Source organism: Amblyomma mixtum, chromosome 6 (genome assembly GCF_055824585.1).
Source record: "Amblyomma mixtum isolate Tamu chromosome 6, ASM5582458v1, whole genome shotgun sequence".
NCBI lineage: Eukaryota > Metazoa > Arthropoda > Arachnida > Ixodida > Ixodidae > Amblyomma > Amblyomma mixtum.
This window is the reverse complement of record NC_143017.1, coordinates 8729427-8754310: the sequence shown is the minus strand read 5'-3', so window position 1 is coordinate 8754310 and position 24884 is coordinate 8729427. Positions and strand designations below refer to the sequence as shown.

Below are 24884 nucleotides of genomic sequence, written 5' to 3'. Positions count from 1 at the left end.
AAGTTCTGGACCGGTCGCGTTCAAATCTGGTGGCGATCTAGAAGAGAACTGCTAATGGTAACTTGCGTAAGGAATCGGTCAGGAGTCGACTTTTAAACCAACCATAATATGCGTGTCTACAGGAGTCTGCAGCCTTGTGAGTCGGGATCTTTTTAGGTTTCATGTTCGAGCCCAGAGGTGGCCAAAGTGCCCTCGCCGCTGTAATGTTATACGTTCTCCACACGTAATGTAAATAAATGGTAATTGTCTTTCTGCTAGAAGTTTTCGTAAAGAAATAACGAGAGAAAAAAGAGAATTTTCAATTCTCCCTGAAGCCTGGTTTCTAGCACTGGATTGTTCCTCGGCAGCTTGAAGTGTTCCGCAAAAATGTTTATGCGGACTGCCCATTTCTTAAAATTCAAGTATACTTTGTTCTAATGAAAGTCAAGCGAAAACATGTCACCTTCCCGTCAAAAATGTTTGCACTTTCCTCTCCTCCACTAGGTCGCACTGCAGGGGCATCTGCAGGAAGCAGATTGTGGTGAGTTGTGATTCCACGGTTTCCCAAGCACGCGCAGTGATGCTGATGATGCTGATGAGCAGTGCGTCACCACGGACCTGTGCACCCACACTTACCCATGCGTGGCACCGCCGACTCCGGAAAAAAGAATCCTGGTGGTTGAGCAGATACCGAGTGCTTGGACTTTTACTGCCCCTTGGTGGAGGCAACGCACCAATTTGGCCCCAAATGTTTGTAAGCGACGCATGCCGGCTTACCCGACAGGGAGAAATTGGCTGTCGAGACTCTCCATCTTTCAATTCCCTATCCCTTTCTCACAACTTTTTTATCCTCTCCGCCTCCTTGGTCATTCCTTGATTTTCTGGCGGCTGGAGTTAAGCTTGTGCGGAGTAGCTACCCTGAGTTAGCCCCTATCTGGTTATAGTAGTCGGATACAGCTGGTGCGGGGCAGGACTTCCTAGCAAGTTCTTGTCCCGTTCTCTTACTGGGCTGGCCCCATGGCCGAACGATACATATATTTGTGACTCTCCTTTTTCCACAAAGCGATCGCTCTCCCAAAAAATGACAAACCGAAGTAACAGCTCAGTTAATCACGTGAAAACGAGAAACGTTTCAAAAATACCATGTGATTCACAGTGAAATAACGCAGCAACCAGACAGAAAGATATCCTTATTTGTAGCCTGAAAGACTCTGAGGGATGCCTTGGGCCTCGCTTGCGAGGTAACAAAACTAGGAAGTGGTGACCTATCGCCGAATTCAAAGTTAGCACGCATCATGCAGAACTCCCAAATTTTGGATCCACCGGGCACATTCTTTACATCGCGCACCCATCCTTGTATACAGTATGCCACGTAATGTCACAGATTTTCTCCAGCTCACAGAAAAGCCATGCCATAGGGCCACACTGAAAGAATGTCGAAAACGTACACCGGATAAAACGCGAAAAGATTACAGAAAAATAGCAAGTACCTTCTACTCATTTTCCTCTGCAGCACCCTCCATGAATCTATTGAAGTTGACTATGATGGAATATGCGACCATACCTACATTCCAAGTCCCCGTAAGTGTTTTAATTGCCGTGGGGTTTGGCCTTGGCTCCCATAGATGCTGCGGCCGCCAAACATGCGCTAAATGTGCATCAAAAGATAAGACAAATCAGAGAACTCAGAAGCGTCTCCGCACTGCACAAACTACGCAGTCGAACAACCTGCTTATACCACGTCTTGCCCATCATGGAAGATGGAAAGCGGAATAATAACACTGAACACAAAGGACAGTATTTCATTCAAAGATTCACCGAAAAGATTTTCACTTTCTAATGCATCGCCTTTGTCACACTGCGATCCACCTCTTGCCCAGGGCCCGGTTTGCCGGGTCACCAGCGGCGCTGTCCAAATGCGACAACAGCGAAAGCTGCCTTCTCATCCCCTAAGATGGTTTGGCCGTCCCTTGAGTCTACGGATAGCTGCCCCTCCAGGCAGGCTTCAAAACCTGCATATGCGCGCTTTCCTCGTGCGCTTCGACCGCCTCCTTAGAGGTGATGGATATAGCCCCTAGCACGTCCGTCCCACTAGGGTAGCGCAGCTCACTCGAGAGTTGTACCAAAGTAAGGCCCAGAATAACAGACCCCCTAGAAGACAAACAGTTTTCTGATAAACCTTTCAAACAAAAACAAAGAAAATGGCAATTTTAATCCAGTAAAACTGTAGCGGTCTTATAAAGAAGCTACAGTGATGTAACAGATTCTATTAACTAACTTTCACGGTGTTTTTTTGTTTTATACCAGTTTAGGACGACAGCACATAAACATTCTGAAAAGTATATAGCCTTTCGTTGCTACCTTGAGGAAGAGTGTAGGTGCTCTGGAGGTGCTTCTATCGTGGTTAGGAAGGGCACTGCAGCTCGCGAAATCAAACTGCATACCAAGTGTGGAGCTGTTGCAGTCGCCATCCTTCGCTTTGAAACAATCGCAATATGTTCTGTACACGTGGTTCCACCCTTTAGAAGCACATTCAGAACGTCTGCCAGAGCCATAACGGGTAGCTGGGGAAATCAATCCCCTGCTGGTATTTGGGGAAGTGAGGAAACGGGCACTAGAGTCGTATTTTAGAACCTCCGTGTGTAGAGTCACGTCTGCCTGCTCAATAGAGGGAACTCCACGTACTGCTCTCCAAGCTCTGTAAGAATGAGCCGCACAGGCCTGTTTGTAGCTCACTATCTGTTCTTTACTGATTTTAAATGAGATGGTCATCACAAGCCACAAGGAATCACCTTCGTGTGGTAATTAACTTTTGATCCCCACCATCAATCATTCCAAGTAAACCTCGCCATTCAAAGCTGCACTGATCCGGCTGGTCACTGTTTGGAGAAAATACCAGCCGTGGTAAAATATTTTCTTCCATTGTCAGCGACCACAAACTCAATGGAATATTCACAGCCTTCAATTTCAGCTGCCACGCGCCGAGCGCTTACGCCGTCCTAATAAATTTTCACGCAAAACCAGAAATTTTGACATAGACAACATCGTCGAGAAACAAAAACTGGACATAATAAAGGCTGAGGAATTTTTCGACAATACTCAACACAGGAAATACTTACAAATGATAAAAGACCAGAGCAAAATCACGGCATACATGTCGCAATGCTGAGAAAACTGCCTGGCAGAACTTTACCTAATCCATAAATATTACAGTCACATCTAAAGAATTGTGGGAACAAGTTCGCAAACTAAATGAAACCTTCTTCCAATTCACAATTCCTTTTCTGAAGAGCCCTAATACCCAAAGAAGAATTCATGACCAGGCAGATATACTAACAGAACATATCGTGCAGTTTACAGTTCCTCACACTAAACACGTCACTTTTAATTATAGCTCAAGAATACAGCCAAGAAACACTCATTGAACAAATAGCAGTAGAAACGGATTTGCCATAACCCAATCACGCTTCAAGAAATCCACAATTACACTCCAAGAAATGCACAGAGTACTGTACGCCGCTAAACAGAGTGAACCCGGCCTTGTAGAGATATATAATGAAATGCTGGCCCATCACTCAGTACCGGCCGTAGAGGCACTCTGCAGATCTTTTACAATACAATGCTGGGAAATATCCCGGAGGCTTGAAAAAAGCAGCTATTTTGCCACTCCTCAAACATGATAAACCTCCAACCCCCTTTTTACGTCGATAGCTGTCGCAACTTGTTTTGCAAACTTTTTCAAAAGTGTAGTCAATATTAGGCGACTGTTTATCCTCGAATCCTGCTAGCTTCGGGACGTCCACCAGTATGGATTTAAAAGAGCATCTTCAATAAGTGACCATCTTGACCGCCTTAAAACGTAAAAACCATGGAAACAAATAATTCCAAATTCCATGATGTATTCCGTGTATGTCTATGAGCTTCTAATTGCGTGCACCTGCTCCAGCTTATCATCCTATGAGAGACAGATACAGCCTATATTAAACAGTTCAGCAAGTTGAGCAGATAGAAATCAGTTTAAATTTTTGCAAAAAACAGTAGATGTTGTTTTTTGCTCAAACGAGCATTGCAGAATAATGCCACACTACACTTTAGTGAACCCTTTATTCCAATAAAATAAGAACATCTATTTTTTCCCGCAAACTTTGAAAGGAAACTCGCATCCCTACCGCACTTGAAGAAGCTGAAAAATAAAGCCTCTCAATATCTGAACCTACTTGAAGTGCTCCCACGTAAGCTCTCGGGGTCTGACAGAAGATGTATTCTGCATTTTTATCCCTTTTTGGTACCATTCTTCTGAGAGTATTGGCGCGTTCTGTACGGCTCAGCAAGATCATCGCACATAACAAAATTAGATATAATGCAAAACTCAGGCCTGCGCCTTCAGTGCAATGTATACAGGACATCTTCCATAGTCCACCTCTGTGAACAAACAAATGGACCACCATTTGAAATTAGAACTGCTCTCACTTGAGAACATATCCTTAAAGTGAGGTCACTACCACATTGTAGTCATGAGTTGTCCTTCTCAAATACTATTCAACAACAGACCTCAAGCTACAGGCCACTGGTCTTGGGATTCAGAGATGTGCCAGAATCTCGATACACAGGCCACATTACCTGACCTGTCCCAAAGACGCGATCCACTACCACCATGGTGCAATTTTCCTGAAATCTGCGATTTCACTCTTACGCAGCTCCGCAAAACGCAAACTCGACGACAACAGATCGTAAAAGAATTCCTTGCACGCGATAGAAATACAGTAGCTTTACGGACTCTTCTAATCCCGGTTCAAAACCAGATGTTTACGCAGGAATCCCACTGATAGAAAGGAATTGGGGAGAAACATCAGGATTTCAAATGTGCGCATCTCTCTTCAGTGCCGAAAGTTACATTGTTTGAACAGTAATGGAATTTCGTGCATAATCGACAAAATTAACAATTCCTCGGCCTCCGGCATAGATGAAATCAATTCAAAGGTCCTGAAAAACACTAAATCAGTCTGTTGCAGCATTTTTTGTTCATTGTTCTCGCAATCACTCTCCGAAGGTACCATTCCAGACGACTGGGAAGTGGGGAAGGTCGTTCCCTTCCACAAATCAGGTAGTACTGATTCACCTCTTAATTATCGCCCCATTTCATTAACAAGTGTACCGTGCAAAATCATGGAACATGTCATTTACTCTCAAATCATGCAATTTTTGGATTCAAATAATTTCTTCCATCCATCACAGCATGTATTTCGCAAGGGGTTCTCCTGCGAAACACAACTAGCCATTTTTCTACATGATATTCACGCCAACCTTGATACTAACCTGCAAACTGACTCCATTTTCTTAGATTTCGCTAAGGCATTCGACAAAGTACCTCATCAACGCTTGCTTCTTAAACTCTCCCAGCTGAACCTACATCCGAACATAATTGCATGGATTAAAGCTTTCCTCACGCATCGCTCTCAGTCCGTCGTCATTAATAACCAACTTTCCAACCCGCTTCCTGTAACCTCTGGCGTCCCACAGGGTTCTGTTCTCGGTCCTTTGTTATTCCTCATATACATTAATGATTTACCCCAGTATGTCTCTTGTCACATCCGCTTGTTCGCCGATGATTGCGTCATTTATCGCTCAGTCACTAACCATTCTGACCAAGAATCCCTTCAGGCAGACCTGCGCCATGTGCAAGACTGGTGCTCCCAGTGGATGATGATGCTCAACTCTAACAAATGCAAGTGCATGTCCTTTCACCGCCGTCGAAATCCTCTTGTTTTCAAATACACAGTTTACAATAACCCAGTTGACCTCGTCCAGTCATATAAATACTTAGGAGTCACCATTTCTAATGATTTATCTTGGCGTTTGCACGTGACTAACCTGATATCATCTGCTAATAAAACACTAGGTTTCTTAAAACGTCACCTACGGGAAGCCCCACAACACGTAAGACTACAAGCGTACATCTCATTCGTTAGAACTAAACTTGAATACGCATCACCCATCTGGAGCCCTCATCAAGAATATTTAACACACGCTATCGAAGCTGTTCAAAACAGGGCTATCAGATTCATTCACTCCTCATACTCGTACGACGTGAGCATATCATCCCTCAAATCTCAGTCAGGTCTAGCTAATCTTTCTAGTCGCCGTCGCATAGCCAGTCTTGTCCTGTTTCACAAGTTCTTTTATTCACCACTAAAACAAGAACCATACATTTGCGCACTTCCACAACGCAGGTCCCATCGCATCGGTCATTCTCTTCAAGTTTTGCGTCCACGTGGCCGTACCACTGTTTTTGCCAACTCATTTTTTTTTCGTGCAGCAGCTGACTGGAACGGCCTTCCCCATAATATTGCTGCCATAACATGTTCATCATCATTTTCAAGCACTGTTGATTCCTGCATTTTGTAAACCCCACCCCTTATGTAACACCCTGGAAAGGGTCTTTAAGGAAAATAAAGTGAAGTGAAAGTGAAGTGAAGTGAAGGCAGAAGGAAAAATAGAAAACGTCAATCTCATGATGAATATTATTTGAACAAACTTCATAAGCATATTCACAGGTCTTCACATTATAAATACAATTAATCCGGTACTTGGTGACCTCATAGACTACATAATACTGCCGGAGCTCAAGGAGAAAACTTAACTGGGCCGGGTCCCGAATCGTATCGGAATAAAAGGCAACAAGAGACGAAACTTTCGCGTGAAAGGAATCGAACGGAATTGTAGCAGGGTGCGGCAGAAAGTTATTTAAGCACTTGATATTAAGGAGAGTGCCGGGATGGGGTGGACGCCGGTCGCACAGGACAGTGTTAACTGGAGGGATATCGAATAAGCATTTGTCGTGCAGTGCGCGCAATCAGGATCCTGCTACTGAAGATGATGTGCTTCACTTGATACACCTCAGACACCTTGCCATTCCTTAGAAGTCTGAGGTCCTTATTTGGTTTGCCGGGAGCCTCGAGATCTTTGCAGAGCCAAGAAGCTTGATAAGGTAAGCTGACCCTGTTGCAAGTTTGTACTTTTATATATTTGAAATATTTCGCTCCTGTGCTATCACTATGCAGTAACATTAAATTTTAGGGCCTCTACACCTCCATTGCCTAAAACCTATTCTACCAAATCCTACACAAAGGAATTTTCTATACCCTTAGTTGGTGCATGATACCCGTAGATGCTCATGCGCCTCTAAACTCCACACAGCACAGCACCCCTATGCCAGGATTCTTGCACGATACGAAGTCTTTCACTTTTATTTGCTCAGTTCTGGCTTCTGCAAAGCCACTTCTGATTATGCCGCTGACTGACGAAAGTATTCATTAATGCAGAAGAATTTCAGTTCTTGAGTTAAATAACTGCCCGTTGCGATTCATAAAACGGATGCCAAAGACCCGACTCCCTGGTGGCCTGCCTGCTTCTCGTCTAGCATTGCAATCAAGTCAGCGTCAGTACCATGTGGCGCTTTTTACTCAACTCATTGCGATTTGCTTCTGTTCATGAAACCTGCCAACTACCGGGATATCAGGACTGGATGCAAGTGCATGGGCCCCTACAGCCGCACATTTGCGTGTACATTTATCTTCACTACGGTAACAGTGATCCTCTGGTTATTGCTGTAGAACTCGTCTATTTGCCAGCTCTATCCTAACTAATCGGGAATCCCACATACAGTTTCTGCGAATCCTGTAAAAAATTACCGCAAAGCATACGTCCGCCCGCTTAACACTTAAATGCTCCTTTCCTCCTATCTTGACAGCCCATTAATTATACGTTATTTCTCCGAACACCACTGCTAGGCTAGCTAGCAAAGGGGGAAGCGAGAAAATCTATGCAACCAATAAAAAGGGGAAAAGAGGCAAATCAGGATCAAGTAACTCCAGATTTGCGGTGGGGCCTTTGTCGCAAAAAACTTGCCACCGTGTATACGCAACCCTCATACTTCGTGATCATCAGAGTGTTGGAACAGTGCTGAATTGATCTCAATCCACAAGAAAACTTACGTCAAGGACTTTAAAAAGCACAGGCCAATCACCTTAGTCTCCGTTTTTTTTTTCAAGTATACCATGGCAGGGAGTGAAATGAGGCAGCGACGTATTCTTACACTTCACTGTCGTTATCCGGATCTGATGCCATTATGTGCCCTAAGTACATGCATTCGCACCCCACTTCAAACGATTGATGCCTATCCAAGAACGATTTTTCGTTCCGAGAATCTCAAGCATTGCTTAGTTTTGTGCAAATTGTATTCAGGCCCATCAGTTTTTTTCTGCGCTACTTCCTCAAATATGCTCTCCAATCCTCCACCTGTGTTACTTGCCAAGGCAACGTCATCAGGAAATCCAGATTGCCTTCTATCACCAGCCATTCCCAACGCAGACCTCTTAATACCTTACGTCAGTGAAGTTTGATTGCTTTCGCTATAGATGAAAATATCTATGCATCCGCTGTACTGTTTTTTGCTACGAACATGCAGCTGTGCCGCGTGTTCCTGGCCTGTTGAACCGGGGAGGCTTTGTACGTTGTGATTTAACGGGAGTAACAATATATTAAGGCGAAATCCTTAAAGGACTCATACTGTCGTCCGTTAGCAAAAGGTTTCACACCTTCGGCAACGTGTTAAATCGCGTACTGAACAAATAAGAGAAAACTAATGCTTGCTTCAGATACAGATAGAAAAAATGAACCTAGAAGCCACGTATGATGACTGTAGAGTAATTAGTTATTTAATTATAATCAAGAATGTCAAAATTGCATCGAAATAACGCAGACGTTGATATCATTTTCGGTGGAAAAAACAGCGCGAAAGGGACGGAAGACAAAGATGAAGGAAACCGTGTGGTTTCCTTCATCTTTGTCTTCCGTCCCTTTCGCGCTGTTTTTTTCACCCAAAATGAACGTATACCAACTCGCCCAACTTTCCATTCTAAGACGTTGATATAGCCGTAGGAACGGTGTGACGTCACATCCACCAGAAGTCCTTACGGCATAGTGAAAACTGTCACAGAATAGTCGGGAAAACACGACATTTGCGCCAAATTAGATGGACAAATGTGTAATTAAGCGTAATTAACACTTAAGATCCCCGAAAGATGTACAATTTGGTTATCGATATAGCCACGGGAACGGTGTGACGTTACATTCAACGTAAGTCGTCACGGCATAGTGTCCTCAGCTTTCGCCTCTCAACACTTTATTTGCCATATTGTCCTCGGAAATTTTAGTAGCATCTTCACATATGCATCTCACTCAGCTTGTTCCATAATGCTTGCAGAATGGCCCAAGCTTCGACAAAGGGAAATACTTTCTGGTAATGTCGGGAGGTAATAACAATTGTAGATGCTTAGGACATCATAACTTGGAGTGATATTGAAGAGGCCTTTGTCCTGCAGTGGACTTAATTAGGCTTATAATGATGCTGATAACTGGCATAAATATTACAAAGCAAGTGTTGCAAATAAAAGGAAGATGTCTTCGGGTTTAATATACACCCGTACCGGCCTTCACCGAACAGGACTTATTGATTGCGACTGGTGAAATATGTGGCTGTCTTACATGCCACTGGTCAAAGCTGCCGCGGTCTTTGAAAGGTACTCGCGACTTAGGTACTTGCGATTAGAAAGGTGCACTTTTTAATAGCTGGCATATTAATCATTGTATGGACATCAAGGGAATAGAATGCTTTGGAGCTCCGTTTATTGTGCGTTAGAAAACATTGATTCTTCGAAGCTTATCGAGAGCCCTCCACTACGGCACCGCTCAGTTTCATATGGAACTGCGTACGCACTTCTACTTTCTTCCGAGGCAAGAGTTAAAGCCCTTCGCTGAAAGTTCAGGCTAACTATTGAGATGCCAGTTTGCTCCGGCTGTGCGCGCTGCAAATTTCGAGGGCGCTGAAAAATAGAGACTGGCACACTTACGGTTCCTTCCATGTTAGCTTCTTTTGTGCCCCGAACGTTCGCACCAGTTTGACAGTTTCGTAGCCGGCCCCCAGAAATGCCTGAAGCTTTTCCTTGGGCAGAGCCTGCAAGAACAACCGTCGGAGCAGTGCGCTTCTTCAGACAGACCAGTAGGCGGATATCTGCTCTAAATGGCTCTTTCTCATCCTATCAGCTCCTGTGTCACTATCGTGGAAGCTATCCTACAGGCCCTTTGGGCGGTGACCTTCACGCCACAAATTTCCACATGCTTTTTGGATGCCCTACTGATCCTCACCCGAAGGTATAGCCCGCTATCTGAAGCTCGGGAGACTGAAAGGTCCTGCCATCATGACCGAATCCGACATCGCAGCTCCCAGCGGTGATCATGCTGTCGACTTTATGACGAAAAGAAATATGAACGTTTCGGCGCAGCGGTCCAGAGACACAGCGTAGCCCAACTTCATTTTCCACATTAATTTTATTGCGAAGGCAATACTACTCGCACTTTAAAGCCTTAGCGTGACCCGGCTGCAGTTACGTTTGACCTTTAGCGGAGTGAATATGGGCGACAAACTCGCTCCTTCAGATATCCCGGCAGCAGTTACGCCGCGCCGCGCACCTGTGACGCTACCGCCGCTGTGACGTCATACCAGCTGTAAATTGTGGGCGACAAACTCCCTCCTTCAGAGAGCCCGGCTGCAGTTACGGTGTGTGTTTGCCGCGCTGCGCACCTGTGGCGCTGCTGCCGCTGTGACGTTATACCAGCTGTAAATTATGTTTTCTCTCTCTCAGTAGCAACAACACAAAAAACAAACTATAAAAAAATTACGGAATATGCTTTGAGTCGTCGCGCAGCGGCGGCCGGTAGCCAGGCGTGACCTGTAGGCGTGGCGCACTGCGCTCCTTCAGTTGGAGGAGCTGCGCTTTTGCTTTCACATCCTACCGGGTTTAACCAAAGCTTAACCCCGCCAATTTTTTCTCTCTCCTCTTAAACTAGACAGTCAGAATTATAACTACGGCTCATGGGTCTTTAATTTCAATATAATTTATTAATTGAAACAATTTTGTTCATTTGCTAAAGAAACAGCTTCCTCGCTTTTGCGCGGTAATTGCCTACTACTGTTTGCAAACAAACTTAAATGAAGCTTTCCAAAGTCGAAACCCTGCACTATTCATGACTTCATTACTGTTCACTGTTCATGTTCATTAGTTCATGACTCTAATCTGCGCTTGCAAAGCAGCGATGTAGCTAACGCTGCAAATCTCACCATCATAACACTCATCAGTTGTGAATTTTTATACCTAAGGTCAGCACTTCCTCTCTAGTCATTGATGGATTCAATGATGGTTTCTAACGCAGATGGTTAGCTGTGACATCGATGTAGACGACATCGAGGACAGACAACCTAGTTCCACGCAAGCAAAGCAGCAGATTAGAGAGAAGCCTTCCTAATGGACATCACGACCTTACTGAAGACCAGTAAGTTCCCAGAAATGAAGATACTGTCACAGACTTTGCCCTCAATTTGGAGCAAGAATGTTGGTCAAGGAGGGCTTGTGTATATTAATTGTATGTTTTACAGCGACAGCTCTAACGGCCCGTTTCACAAGTTTCAGGCATTGCAGTCGTAGCGCGCAACCGATCGGTTAGCGGAGCAGTTATACAGCTGGTAGTTACAATTCAAAGAGAAAGTCATTGCGAGAGGATAGGAATGCGCAACACAAGAGGCTGGTTAGCGCGATATATATCGGAGGTTACTTGCCGTGGAAGGGGAAATTACGCAAGAAGGAAGGAAAGTGCAAAGGCAGCATATCTGCCAGTAGGGACACGCAAGGAGAAGAAAGTAGCGCACACCGCCGGAAAGTGGCTGCCACCGAAACAACCTATAGCGTGGTTGAAATATTGCCACGTATCATTGCAGTGTCCGTTCGTTCGCGCAAGGCCGCAGGAAAGGGGTGTTATCATTTTTGTTCGTGACGCGAGAAGCGACCGGACTAATCTCGATTGATCACAGGCATGCCGAGCTGTATGTACGTGTTTCCAGATTACCTCGACCTGTTATCTCCAAGTTTCCTTGCCGGCTTCAACAAGGGGAAGCTTTGGGCCAGTTGGTCAGACATGTTGGGGAGGAGGGATAACCGCAAACTTGACAGGACTGAAGATCGAGAAGAGGACAGGACGAGCGGTATTTTGTTTTTATAGTGACACAAAAAAGAGCCCAATGTAGGAGAAATAAGGTTCAACAAGGGGAAGTTTTGGGCCAGTTGGTCAGACATGTTGGGGAGGAGGGATAACCGCAAACTTGACAGGACTGAAGATCGAGAAGAGGACAGGACGAGCGTCCTGTCCTCTTCTCGATCTTCAGTCCTGTCAAGTTTGCGGTTATCCCTCCTCCCCAACTTGCCGGCTTTAAATTGAAGGATACCGCGAGCAGCGGGCATTCGTAGTTCGACGACTGACGAGCACGTTTTTACGCCGCCGCCGAGTGATTCAGTTCTTTTGCGGGCGCAAGTCAGCCAAAATAAATAGCTTCGTTTCCAAGTTCTGTTGCTCTCTTCCTGATTGCTGGATTGCCGTCACTACAACGTGACATCTGGTGGAGGTGCTGGGTAGCCTTGTATGTTCAGGACACCCCCTAATAGTCGAGACGCCAGCCCTCTGAGCCATTCACCGCAGGGCCTGAGTCCAGTCCACCGCGCAAGCCGACGTCTGCTAGCGGACGCACCTGAGTTCGGGATTCTGCCGGACCCTACCCGGAAGCGAAAGCCAGTAGCAAAGTCCACCATGAGCCTGCCCCAGGCGACGACTCCAATCATTCTTCAGCAGCCCCGGGTGCCACCAACCTTCGACGCTTCGCCTGGCGCCGACCCCTAAGAATGGCTGGAACAGTTCGACCGTGTGGCTGTCTTCAACAACTGGGATGAAGCTACGAAACATAGGTACGTCTTCTTCGCCTTGGAGGGAGCAGCAAGAATCTGGTTTGAGAATGAGGAACCTAGCCTCACGAACTGAGAAACCTTCAAGGAGCAGCTTCTGAAGATCTTCACGAACGTCGTGCGAAAGGAGAGAGCCCAGCAGGTGCTACAGTCTCGCATACAACATCCAAACTAGACCGTTGCAAAGTACATTGAGGAGATTGAGCGTCGCTTCCGGCGTGCCGACTCGAACATGAAGGAAGATGGAAAGGTCAAGCTACTTATGCGAGGAGTTAAAGGGCAACTCTTTGCGGGCCTCGTACGGAACCCACCCAAAACCATCGCGGAATTCGTCGAAGAGGCATCCACGATGGAAAAAACCCTTGATGCCAGAGCCCGTTAGTATGACCGTCAGCAGCGCTTTTTGTCAGCAAGCTGCATGGACAACGCTAACAACGATAACCTGCGCGAGGTTATACGTGAAATTGTGCGAGAAGAGCTCCGACGACTGCTGCCAACAGGAATGCAGCCGCAGCTCACTTCGCTCACCGACGTCATCCGGGACGAGGTGCAACAGGCCTTGGGTGTGACACCGACCACCAACCAGCCTCTAGAGCCTCCAGCCATGACTTACGCCGCAGCAGTGCGCCGTCCTGCACCTCGACGACGGGACCCAAGCCCCTATCGCCCTCAGCCAGCTGCGTTGGACCGCCGCCCACTCGCCCAAACCCACCCGTCCTACGAGCGACGCGTGCAGCCAAGGAAATGCGACGAGTGGAGAACTCCCGACCAGCGCCTCCCACTATGCTTCCACTGCGGCGAAGCCGGTCACATTCTCCGGTACTGCCCATACAGGAGAATGGGCATCCGTGGGGTTTCTTACGACGCCCCACGACCCCGACCCGGCCAGCGACCAGACGAAATCGCGGAGTTTTTGCGTCGGGAAGAATGCTCACCGCCAAGCCGCCTATCACGTTCCCCGTCGCCATCGACACCACGCTCTGTATCTCCTAACCGAGGCTACTCTGTGCGTGGACGCTCCCCCAGCCCCCGAAGGTTAAACAGAATAAAGCAGCCTCTGGAGGTGAGGTTGCTTTTAAGCGCAAGGACAAAGATCCTCCACCGACGACAACTCCAACGACAACTCCGACGACACCTACGACGACGACCACGCGGCCATACTTGACGCCTTTACCTCTGCCCATAGAAGTAACGTCGGAGTACGCCCACCGCAGCCTCACTACCCAACGAATCCGAGATCGGACACCAAAGACAACGTGCAATACAAAAACGCGAGCAAGGTACCTTGAAGTTACGGTCGACGGTCACGCGGTTACTGCCTTGGTCGACACGGCAGCTGACTACTCCGTCATGAGCGGGCCATTCGCTGTCTGACTCAGGAAAGTAACAACTTGGGATGGCCCGCTGATCCGCACCGCAGGTGGCAACCTGATTACGCCGTCAGGACGCTGCAACGCGAGAATTACTGTAAATGGGAGAACCTATGCGACAACATTCCTGATCCTACAGCAATGCTCGCGAGACGTTATTTTGGGAGTGGACTTGCTGAATGAATATCGAGCGATGATCGACCTTCGATCTAAGTCCATCAAGCTTTCTACGGACAAAGCAACACCTGTTCCGACGAGCGCCACTCACCACGTTGCCTTAAACGTCCTCGACGAAGCATTGATCGTGCCACCCCGACCAAATGACCTCGCCTGCATAATTACTGGAGACATGAAAATGCCGAAGGCGTCATCGAGGGGAACACCCAATTACTCCTGGATCGAGGATTGGGCGTCGCAAGGGGAGTCGCCGAAATCCGAAATGGGCAAGGCCAGGTGCTGCTAACCAACTTCACCGAAGAATACCGGCATCTAAACAAAGGTACTACGGTTGCCTTTCTCGACGGGCTGCCAGACATCAGAGACATATTTGCCCTCCCCGACCAACCAGCAGAACCCTCTCACCAAGGCCATCAACCCACGTTCGACATCAACCCTGCATTACCCCGGACCAGACAAGGCCAAATACGCAGTCTTCTTCAAAGGTACAGCGATTGCTTCTCATCAGCATCGAATGTGCGACGAACCCGGCTTGCCAAGCACCGCATTGTCACAGACGAACACGCCCGACCACTGGGGCAGATCCCCTACCGCGTATCGCCGATAGAACGCAAAGCTATCCGCAAGCAAGTAGAGGAAATGCTACATGACGACGTCATCCAGCCATCCAGGAGCCCCTGGGCAGCACCAGTTGTCCTAGTGAAAAAGAAAGACGGCACCCTTCGCTTCTGCGTCGATTAACGCCGCCTGAATAGCATTACGAAGAAGGATATCTACCCCCTCCACCGCATCGACGACACATTGGATCGGCTATGCAACGCTATGTACTTCTCATCGATGGACCTGAAGAGCGGCTACTGGCAAATTGAAATCGACGAAAGAGATCGCGAGAAGACTGCGTTCATCACACCAGACGGACTCTTCTAGTTTAAGGTGATGCCATGCGGCCTCTGCTCTGCCCCAGCGACGTTCCAGCGAGTAATGGATACGGTGCTCGCAGGCTTGAAGTGGCAGATTTGTCTAGTCTACTTAGATGGCGTTGTTGACTTCTCAAGCTTTGAAGACCATCTAGAAGGCTTCAGATAGCGCTGGAAACAATCAAGACTTCAGGACTAACACTGAAATCAGAGAAGTGCCACTTCGCCTACGAGGAGCTGCTGTTCCTTGGTCACGACGTAAGCAAGGATGGAGTTCGCCCAGACCCTCAAAGACGGCTGCGATCGCAGAGTTTCCACAGCCTAATGACAAGAAAGCTATACACAGATTCCTTGGATTGTGCACTTATTACCGGCGATTCGTGAACAACTTTTCGTGCATCGCTGAACCTTTGACCCAACTTACCAAGGCTGACGTGCCTTTTAAATGGGAAACGCCGCAAGCGGAACCTTTCAAAGGGCGCTTACAGTCCACTCCTTTGCTCGGGAACTTTGATGAAAACGCCGAAACCGAAATCGATACCGATGCAAGCAGTGTCTGCTTAGGAGCGGTCCTCGTTCAGAAAAATGGAAGACAGGAGAAAGTTATCGCGTACGCTAGCCGCTCACTGTCGAAAGCCGAGGCCAACTATTCGACCCCCGAGAAAGAGTGTTGAAACTTGGTTCAGCGCGAAAGACGAACACAGAGAAAGGAAGCGACACACACAGAGCGCTACTAACAACTGATTTATTGATATATGCAAGAAACACATTTATAGTCTTCACACGCATGCGCACAATCGGGCGGCTCCAGGCTACTTTAACAGTTTTAGATGGCTCACACTTATCTAAGCTCACATTATGTCAGTGACGAAAGCGAGGGAACCAGATAAGAAAGATAACTCTGATCATGAAAATGACAAAGGAAAGATAAGGAGGGGATATGACCAAAACATTTCGAGAATCGACAGACGAAAAAGACACGGGCCAGGAAGTTACATGACGTTATATGACGTTGTCCAAAAACTTACGCTCAGCTGAGTACAAACTTATGGAAGGGTCGCTGATGCACTGGCTAGACTTTTTATGAATATGAAAGGCCTCCAAAATGACACTTGATGTTGTGCTTTTACTCCTGCCTAAAACCTTTGCTTCTTTGAACCGTGGCGCGCAGCTGCACCCCATTACGTGCGAAACAAGATTCGCAAGCTCATCTTGATTGATCAAATTTTGAGCATGCTCCCTTCAAAGGTCATTGATACAACGCCCTGTCTGCCCAATACAGCACTTTCCACAGGACAGGGGGATCTTGTAAACCACTCCTAAAGCACATTTGACGAAGGCTTCTTCATGTTGCTTTTTGCAACCGCGCTCACCATCGCCGCAGGCTTCCCTTGCTCGGTCCTCTCGGCAGTAGCCGAAACCCTCCCGAAGAAGTTTCGCCCTCGACGAAACGTGGCTGCAACTGAACGCGCAAAGCCCAAACCTGAGGTGATGCCTTATATTCATGAGGTGTCACATAATCACAAAAAAAGTTGCAAAGCCTAGTTAATTATCTGAAAGGCAAGACCGCATCGCCTCCCCAAGGGTTCAAGCGCCAACTGTCGTCCTTCGTCTTTGACAATAATGTCCTCCTGAAGAAGAACTTCGCGCCCAACAGGACAGTGCATCTTCTTGTCGTGCCGAAAAATCTCGGGCAAGAAATTATGCAGGAATGTCATGATGAGCCGACTGCAGGGCATCTCGGGATTGCTCGTGCAATCCCGAGATGCCCTGCAGTCGGCTCATCATTACGTGAAAACGTGCCGTGAGTGTCAGCGACGCAAAACGCCTCCGAATAGACCAGCCGGTCTCCTGAACCCCATACCACCGCCAACTAAGCCCTTTCAGCAAATGGACCTCCTCGGCCCCTTTCCGACTTCATCATCAGGTAACAAGTGGATCACCGTGGCCACCGACTACATGACCCGCTACGCCGAAGCAAAAGCGTTGCATAGTGGTACCGCAACAGAAGTCGCAATATTTTTTGTCGAACTAATTCTCCTGCGACACGGCGCCCCCGAAGTGCTCATCACAGACAGAGGAACGGCATTTACAGCGGAGCTGACGCAAGCCATTTCAAACTACAGCCAGACAAGCCATCGGAGGACAACTACGTATAATCCACAAACCAACGGACTCACAGAGCGTCTGAACAAGACCATCGCAGACATGCTCTCCATGTACATCGACGCCGAACACGAGACGTGGGACTCCATTCTGCCCTACGTTATCTTCGCCTATAATACTGCCGTCCAGGAGACAACGAGGTTTACCAAATTCCATCTGGTATACGGCAGGAAGCCCACGACAACACTCGACGCAATGCTCTCGCACGTTACCGACGAAGACAACCTCGACTTCGCCGCCTACCTTCATCGCGCCGAGGAAGCCCGAAGACTTGCGCGGCTTTGCATTCAAGACCAGCAGCACACCGACGCCCGACGCTAGAATCTGCGCCGTCGAGACACGCATTACAAGCCAGGTGATCATGTTTGGATATGGACGCCAGTTCGCCGCCGTGGATTGAGTCAAAAGTTGCTGCGACGCTACTTTCGCCCGTACAGGGTTCTCCGTCGCATCGGTGACCTCGACTATGAAGTCATCTCCGACGGCACGACAACATCTCAGCTACGCCGCACACGCCCTTAAGTCGTACATGTCGTACGCCTGAAGCTGTATTATGAACGCTAAAGGACTCGAAGTTTCCATTCTCCGTGTTTATTTTCATTTTAAAGCATCGAGACGATGCTTCTTTGGGAGGGGGGTAATGCCACGTATCATTGCAGTGTCCGTTCGTTCGGGCAAGGCCGCAGGAAAGGGGTGTTATCATTTTTATTCGTGACGCGAGAAGCGACCGGACTAATCTCAATTGATCACAGCCATGCCAAGCTTTATCTACGTGTTTCTTGATTACTCTAGATGATCTCGACCTGTTATCTCGAAGTTTCCTTGCCGGCTTTAAATTGAAGGATGCCGCGAGCAGCGGGCATTCGTAGTTGCACGAATGACGAGCACGTTTGTTGCTTACGCCGCCGCCGAGTGATTCAGTTCTTTTGCGGGCGCAAGTCAGCCCAAATAGCTTCGTTTCCAAGTTCTGTTGCTCTCTTCCTGACTGCAGGATTGCCGTCACTACAACGTGAATTTATGAATGGAGATGGCATAGGGAGAGCGAATAATTGCGTAACCTCAAGGTGATTCACACAAGGAATAAGGTATGGCGAGACGAGTGGAATGAGGAACCGTACGCGGGGGGGATGGGTAGTTTGCCCGGTACTGATGCAGGCTATGGCGTGAGCACAAGAATAAAGAATGAGCATACGAAGAATACAGATAAGAAGAATGAGCATAAGCGCGTGCCCAAGGGGAGGGTCCGCGACAGTGGCGCTGCGCTCCTAGAACGCTGGACTGGAGAGGAGTACTAGACGACGAGCGAGTGCGACTTGAAAGCTAAAAGTTCTGCACTATAACTTGTACTTATATGCATGTCGCTAACAAACATTTCGAAGGTGTAAGCCGTGTTACCCCTTGAGTGTGTGTGCAGCAGGAGTGGTAAGAAGACTCCTAGCGATCCATCAATATTAAGTAGAGAAAAACAAGTTGTGTACATATGGGCATAAGCTCCCTAGCTAACCCGTGCTACCCGTAAGGCGGAGCGCAGTCCGTGGTACGGCGGCGACTGCCTTCACAAATTTAGCGCGCAGATCAGAAAGGGTGCGGCGGCATCGCGAAGGCGGCTACGTAGAGACATGCCGCGGGAGATTTGCCAGCTGCCTGGCAGCGACTTGCATCACGTCGCTCGGCGATTGCGTTAAAAGGTCAGCGGGCGATCTTACGCCTTCTCAGAAGTATGGAGTTTTTAGTGTCTATGCCGACTTTTTTCCGTCATTAATACCTGAAGATAAAAAGGTCGGCCACCTTCGACGCAAGGCACCGATCGGTTCTCGGCCATCGAAAGGTTGATTGCTTCTAGTTTAACTGAAACTCCATAGTCTGGAGAATGCATGATGTCAGAAGGATGTCCGCAGTAACCTAGACCTATTGCACTTGAGATATCGATTGCGCCTTTAGACAAGGTGTTGCTTGCGAACGTTCTAATTTGTCACCGTTAAATAATCACCACCTGTTGCGGTATGTTCCGAAGCTGACATGCTGAAAAAAAAAAACCGTTTTATTTGCAGTAAGTCGGGCAGTCTCCTAAGCGGTTGTTCATCTAAAATTGGCATTGCTGTACTGTAGAAGGCGGTTCTTACCGGGGAAAATATATCAAGGGTGGCGTCATTTCCAGGATCGTCCTTGAACAGTTTCTCGTCGATATGTTTCTGCAGTAAACGAAATGCAATGAACACTATAACTAGGGCCCTGATATGGTTAAACCCACCTTTAATGCCTTCTTGGTGCCGCTGTCGCCGACTGAGATGTGGGCCATGCGGAAAGCGAGGAGTGCCTGCGTCCAGAACGAAAGACAATTTTATTTTCCCAGCTAGCTTCTTTAGCCGGCAGCCAAGACAAAAAATAAGATGCTTTTAGCAGGCTTTCTGTCCTCCCGCCAGTACTGAGGAGGTTTCGGGGATCGAGCTCCAGTGTGCAGACTGCGGGAACATACAACAGCAATGCACAGCTGGTTATTGCGAGAGCGGAAGGTGCCGTGAAAATAGGGTTGCTTTTTCCAGTTACCTAGCGTTACCTATTTTAGTTAGGAGTACGAATATTGTCAGTGTTGGTCTCCAAAGCGAAAATCATTACAGATGTAACGACGAAGAAGTTCCTGTTCAGGCGAAGACGACGACGAACTTCTGACCGTTGTGTTGAGCGGCATTGCCATCGCTTTGGGTGTGTGCTCGTGGTGCTCGACCTCTGTGTCTACGAGGCCTGTGTCTCTGTCTACCGCCGGCGCCCAGTACCTCTAACCATCCCAGTACCCATCCTACACAGCGAATATCCACAGGTCAAAAAAAAATATTTCACCTAAAACTTCGGCTTTCTGCTTCCTTACTACAGCATGATGAAATAGGCCGTGGAATCTAAAAAAAGGGCAGTAACAAAAATTTGTAGAGGCTATAAGAATTGTTCTATTATACTAGGGGCTTTAAGAAATATCAAGCATGATTCCTTAAGACCTTTCACTATTTTACTAAGCTGGACAGCTAAAATATTGATGAAGGTTTCCTACAAGATTTCAATTCGCAGTGCTTTCTTTGAGCCTAGGCTAAGTCGAAGTAACGACGAACGTAGAGAGGAGGGCTGCCTAAGGTCCACACCCGAAGCCATTGATCCTATGTCAAACACTAGGATATTCTTCTCCGGCAGGTCTTTGCTCTTTATTTTACGCAACATACATCAGCTGCTCTAGGCAGACGTCAAACCTGCCACCACGAAGCAAGGGCACCGGTAACACTGTAGACAGTGTTCCTCCATAGGCTCTTCCTCAAGAGCAGAATTCAGCAGGCTGCATTTTACAAGTTTAAGTGCATTGTGACCGCACAACAGCTTAAACTTTAGGTCTCCGCGTACATGATGAATGCTACTCAATACTCACATAATTATGCGACATGGTTAACTCACACTCATGTCAGATGCTTGGCATTGATAGCATTAGTTGCCTATGCGAGATAAAATCCAACACAACACCTAAAGAAAATGGTTACGGAGGCTTGTCAAAAGGAATTGTAATCCTAGTGTGCACTTAGTTGTCTGTGAGGTTTGTATTTCTTCTGAAAGACACCCCTGGTGCATCGGAAGTTTTTCCGATAACTACTCTGCTAACAGCGTTAGAGATGTCACAGAATACTGTTGGTTAGGAATTCCATTCGAAAATCACGTCACAACTGCAACAGGCCACTCTAGGCCGTCTCCTCGTAAGTGTGTCGAAAGCCACAATCGGGAGTCGGGGTACTGAATTCCGTTATACGCGTTTCATAGCAAGTTAGTTTTTGAAATACATGCTAAATCCGCTACGTAGTGTTCTCAGTAGCGCTGCATCTCCTGCATTTGTACTTTACTGACAGTGTCTCCGATGATGGCTAGAGAAATCTCAGTATTGATGTCGATCTTTAGAATTCCTCTGAAGCCTGGCTTTAGGCTGTTGATTTTTCAATAAACAGTGGTGGAAGTTTACGCGTTCAAGACTGCTGAAAAATAAATACAATGCAAGAGTTATATTAACGCGTTAGACAAACGAGCTCACTAGCTGTGACACACGTTCCTATATAATGGGAGTTTATGTAACTGGCCCCTTCCTTTGGTCGTTTTTTTTCTCGAGCTAATTTTCGCCATAAATCAGACTCGACTGGCTCAACATCCCACCTTACTAGTATATAACTCTGGTATATGCGGGGTTTTTATGGAAAAGAGTTTTCTACCTTATATTCCAGTAACCTTAATGTGCATGTGCAAAGACCGGTGCAACTGAAACGCCCCTATTTGTACACGGGTGGACAAAAAATTGCGGGACGCGAGTTCTTGGAAAAACGTTTATTGTAGCTCCACCTCGGTGCCCAGTCGCCTGATATTGTTACCAGAGAAAGGAGCACTTAGGCCTTTAGTACCTTCATACAATATCAGGCGACTGGGTAGCGAGGTGGAGATACAATAATGTTTTTCCAAGAACTCGCGTCCCGCAAACTTTTCTCCCCCCCTGTACTACGTACTTCAAGGTAATAAGAAAAACCGAAGTAATCATAGTTAATGATGAGAAATATTTGTAGTAGTTCGATTTCATGTGGTCGCGTGTTCTTAATATAAGCGTTAAAGAGGCCGTTGATTTAATGAATACTGGGAATATTTCGAAGAAAGCATGACATGAAGTGTAACCAGCAAGATATCCGATAGGATAAGGCCTCTATCATCAAGTGATTCTACTATTCGAACGAAGTGCGGTGTGCCATGTACCAATGAATGAGGACGAATTTGAACGTTGGCAGGGCAGTAGCTGAATAATATTGACAATTGCTTTCTGTGCGCGTAAAATTGCTCAAACGATAGCCACTACTGGGATAAAAGTTTCGCAAAATTCTTCAGAGAAAATATTATGTATGATATGAAGCAGGCAAAACCGACCAGCTTGTTTGATGGATTTAAGAAGTTCTAATCTGTTGGCTCATTAGTGTTCTGGCGAATATGTGCACCATTTCACTCCAGAGTACTTGGCGGATGGGTATGGTGAGGTTTATATCTGATTTCTAAATGTACGAAGGGTTGTCGAGTTGCCTGTGGGCCTCTTTTTTGTAATTTTTGGCTTTGAGGGTGACTATGCTGCGGCATTTTTCAGCTGGCTTAACAGATATGTTAGCTTTGTGTTCTAAATAATTACGGCGGTAGAGAATAGCGTCTTGTGTCAAAGTGACCTATATATATCATAGCACACGCTAGGCACGATAAGATACCCCCGCTGACAATGAGCTCGAGCTCTACAAACACACGTAAGACCTACAGACATTGACAAAGAAAACAATGCAATTGTAAGCACGGGAATCGACTTCGTGTTCGATCAAACGGTTATCTTTAAATGCCTGTAGTCTAAAGTTATTTGCATGCTTCTATGCTCCTTCCATCCGAAAGAACATGCCGTAGACAGAGGAGTCTTAATGGCCATCATGCTGAGACAGGAACGCACCTTCCAAGAGCCTTGCAAGAACACCTTTAAATAATGAAAGCGGTCGTAAGCCCGATGAACTCAAGGTATTCAATCTCCAGTCAGGCTGCAACTCTTTCCAAGGTAGAAAATAGGGACATTCCCAATCCCCGAATTAGAAAGCTCAGAGCAAGGAGCGGTAAAGTCTCCAACGGAAACTTTGAATCCTACAGGTATATTCTGTCGCAGTCCTTGCACCTGAAATAACATCACGAGAGGAACACGAACAGTGCAGCGGCCTTCCACATTTTTCAACCACCTATTAATTGCTACTTTTCCTCCTTTTTTCTTTGTTTTATTTTGATTCATTTGTGTACTTTTCTTAGAGACATTCTTTCTTTTCTTCATTGTTCAACATTTTTGTTTTAAACATATTGATATAGTTTTATCTTTCATTTTGTACCTCCTGCTGTCATTTCAAAGTGACCCTTGGCTCCCCATCCCCCATTTTTTCCCAATTTCATGTTTTTTGTTCATTTCTTTCGTTGTTTCTTTCTTTATTCCCGCATTCTTAAGAAACAACTACATATTTCTGTGTCATTTCTTATTCTTTTGTTTTCGGCCTTTCTCTATTCTTTTTGCATTTGCTCGCATTTGGTACCGCCGTCCTGCTCGATTTGGTAATTGCTCTTTCTTGTGATAAACAAGTATTCCTCTTAACATGCCTGTCAGTCTCCTGTGCTTGGCGAAAAGGCTTTTTCACGATCTTGTTTGCCTTCTCACCATCCTTTCGACAAACACAGATTTCATTCTGCGGATCTGGCCTATGTAGTTATCGCACTTTTACCATGTCTAATGCCCCAGTCCTTTTTCGAATGTCTTCGGTCGCAATACCCACGCCTGGGCAAGTCTTATCAATATAGCTTTCGCCATCTGAGCGCCCTTCAAACATCACACCCTTCTCTCTCTTACCGGTACTTCCTTCTCAAAACACAGGACCTCTTTGCCCCCGCCAATGACGAACGCATTGCCCAGACGAACTGAAGTCCCTACATTTTAGTTATTGCCCACGACCTCTTCAAAAGCTTTTTTTTCACTTTCTGTGGTATAATTCTCTAACGTAATGACATGACGTAATGACATCATGCAATTTTTGGAAACTTCACGTGCGAAGGCTTGTAGTATTAACAGTGCTTTGAGTCATGATACGTTAACTGCGTCTTAAGGTGACAAATTCTGCTCCTTGAGCAATCCCAGGGTTAGTTGAATATCTGACTATCAGCCATGATACGTTAACCGCGTCTTAAACTGACCACTTCTGCTCCTTGTGCAATCCCAGGGTTAGTTTAAAACACCTCACAGCGGGCAGCTTACGGTCGAGGTCATTGTAGAACCTGGGCAGTCCGGCATAATCGCCTATTTTTGCAATGCGATTCCGAGGGGCTTTACTACGCAGCTGTTATATGGAACCTTACGATCGCTGTAGGGCTCAGAAGAGTGCGTCTAGCCAGTTGTGATGACTTTATGTAGAAATCTGAAGAAACAAGTCGCTACACAAGAACTTCTGGCGGCGGAAAAAGCTCCATTTTTTCATCACTGTGGCCTCGACCGTAAATGAGGACCACTTTCCGTCTGTAATGAAGCTTCTCCATGATTGATTCAGAGCTATACCCAGCAGTACAGCTTTTTGAAGCCGTCAGCTCGTTTTCCAGTAACGCCGCTCTACGTTTTTCTATAAAAAATAAAATCTACACAAGCGTCTTGGTGTCTACATGCAATACGTATTGCTTTAAAGGGCTTCTGCATATGTACAACTTGGCACACATTGTCGGATTTGCCGACCAGGCTACAGAAATAAATATGATGACATCGACGACAGAGAGCTTGAGAGAAATGCGTCAATGGTTGTTTAAGCTTCCATCACTTGGATTTGAAAGACTGCTACGGCCACTAGTGACCATCTTAGGAGCCAGCTTGCTTTGGC

General features: G+C 46.7%; 1 protein-coding gene across 1 annotated transcript in view; it reads right to left on the bottom strand.

The window, feature by feature from the left end:
• The window catches only part of LOC149338183 (uncharacterized), a 157330-nt gene that overhangs the window by 103434 nt on the left and 29012 nt on the right, over window positions 1–24884 (bottom strand). Inside the window, exons 4-6 of the mRNA XM_089550282.1 lie at window positions 19709–19774; window positions 19581–19649; window positions 9891–9994 (exon numbers count right to left, since the gene is read on the bottom strand). Of these exons, the coding sequence (XP_089406408.1) occupies window positions 9891–9994; window positions 19581–19649; window positions 19709–19774 (239 nt within the window). The remainder of the gene's footprint in view (window positions 1–9890; window positions 9995–19580; window positions 19650–19708; window positions 19775–24884) is intronic.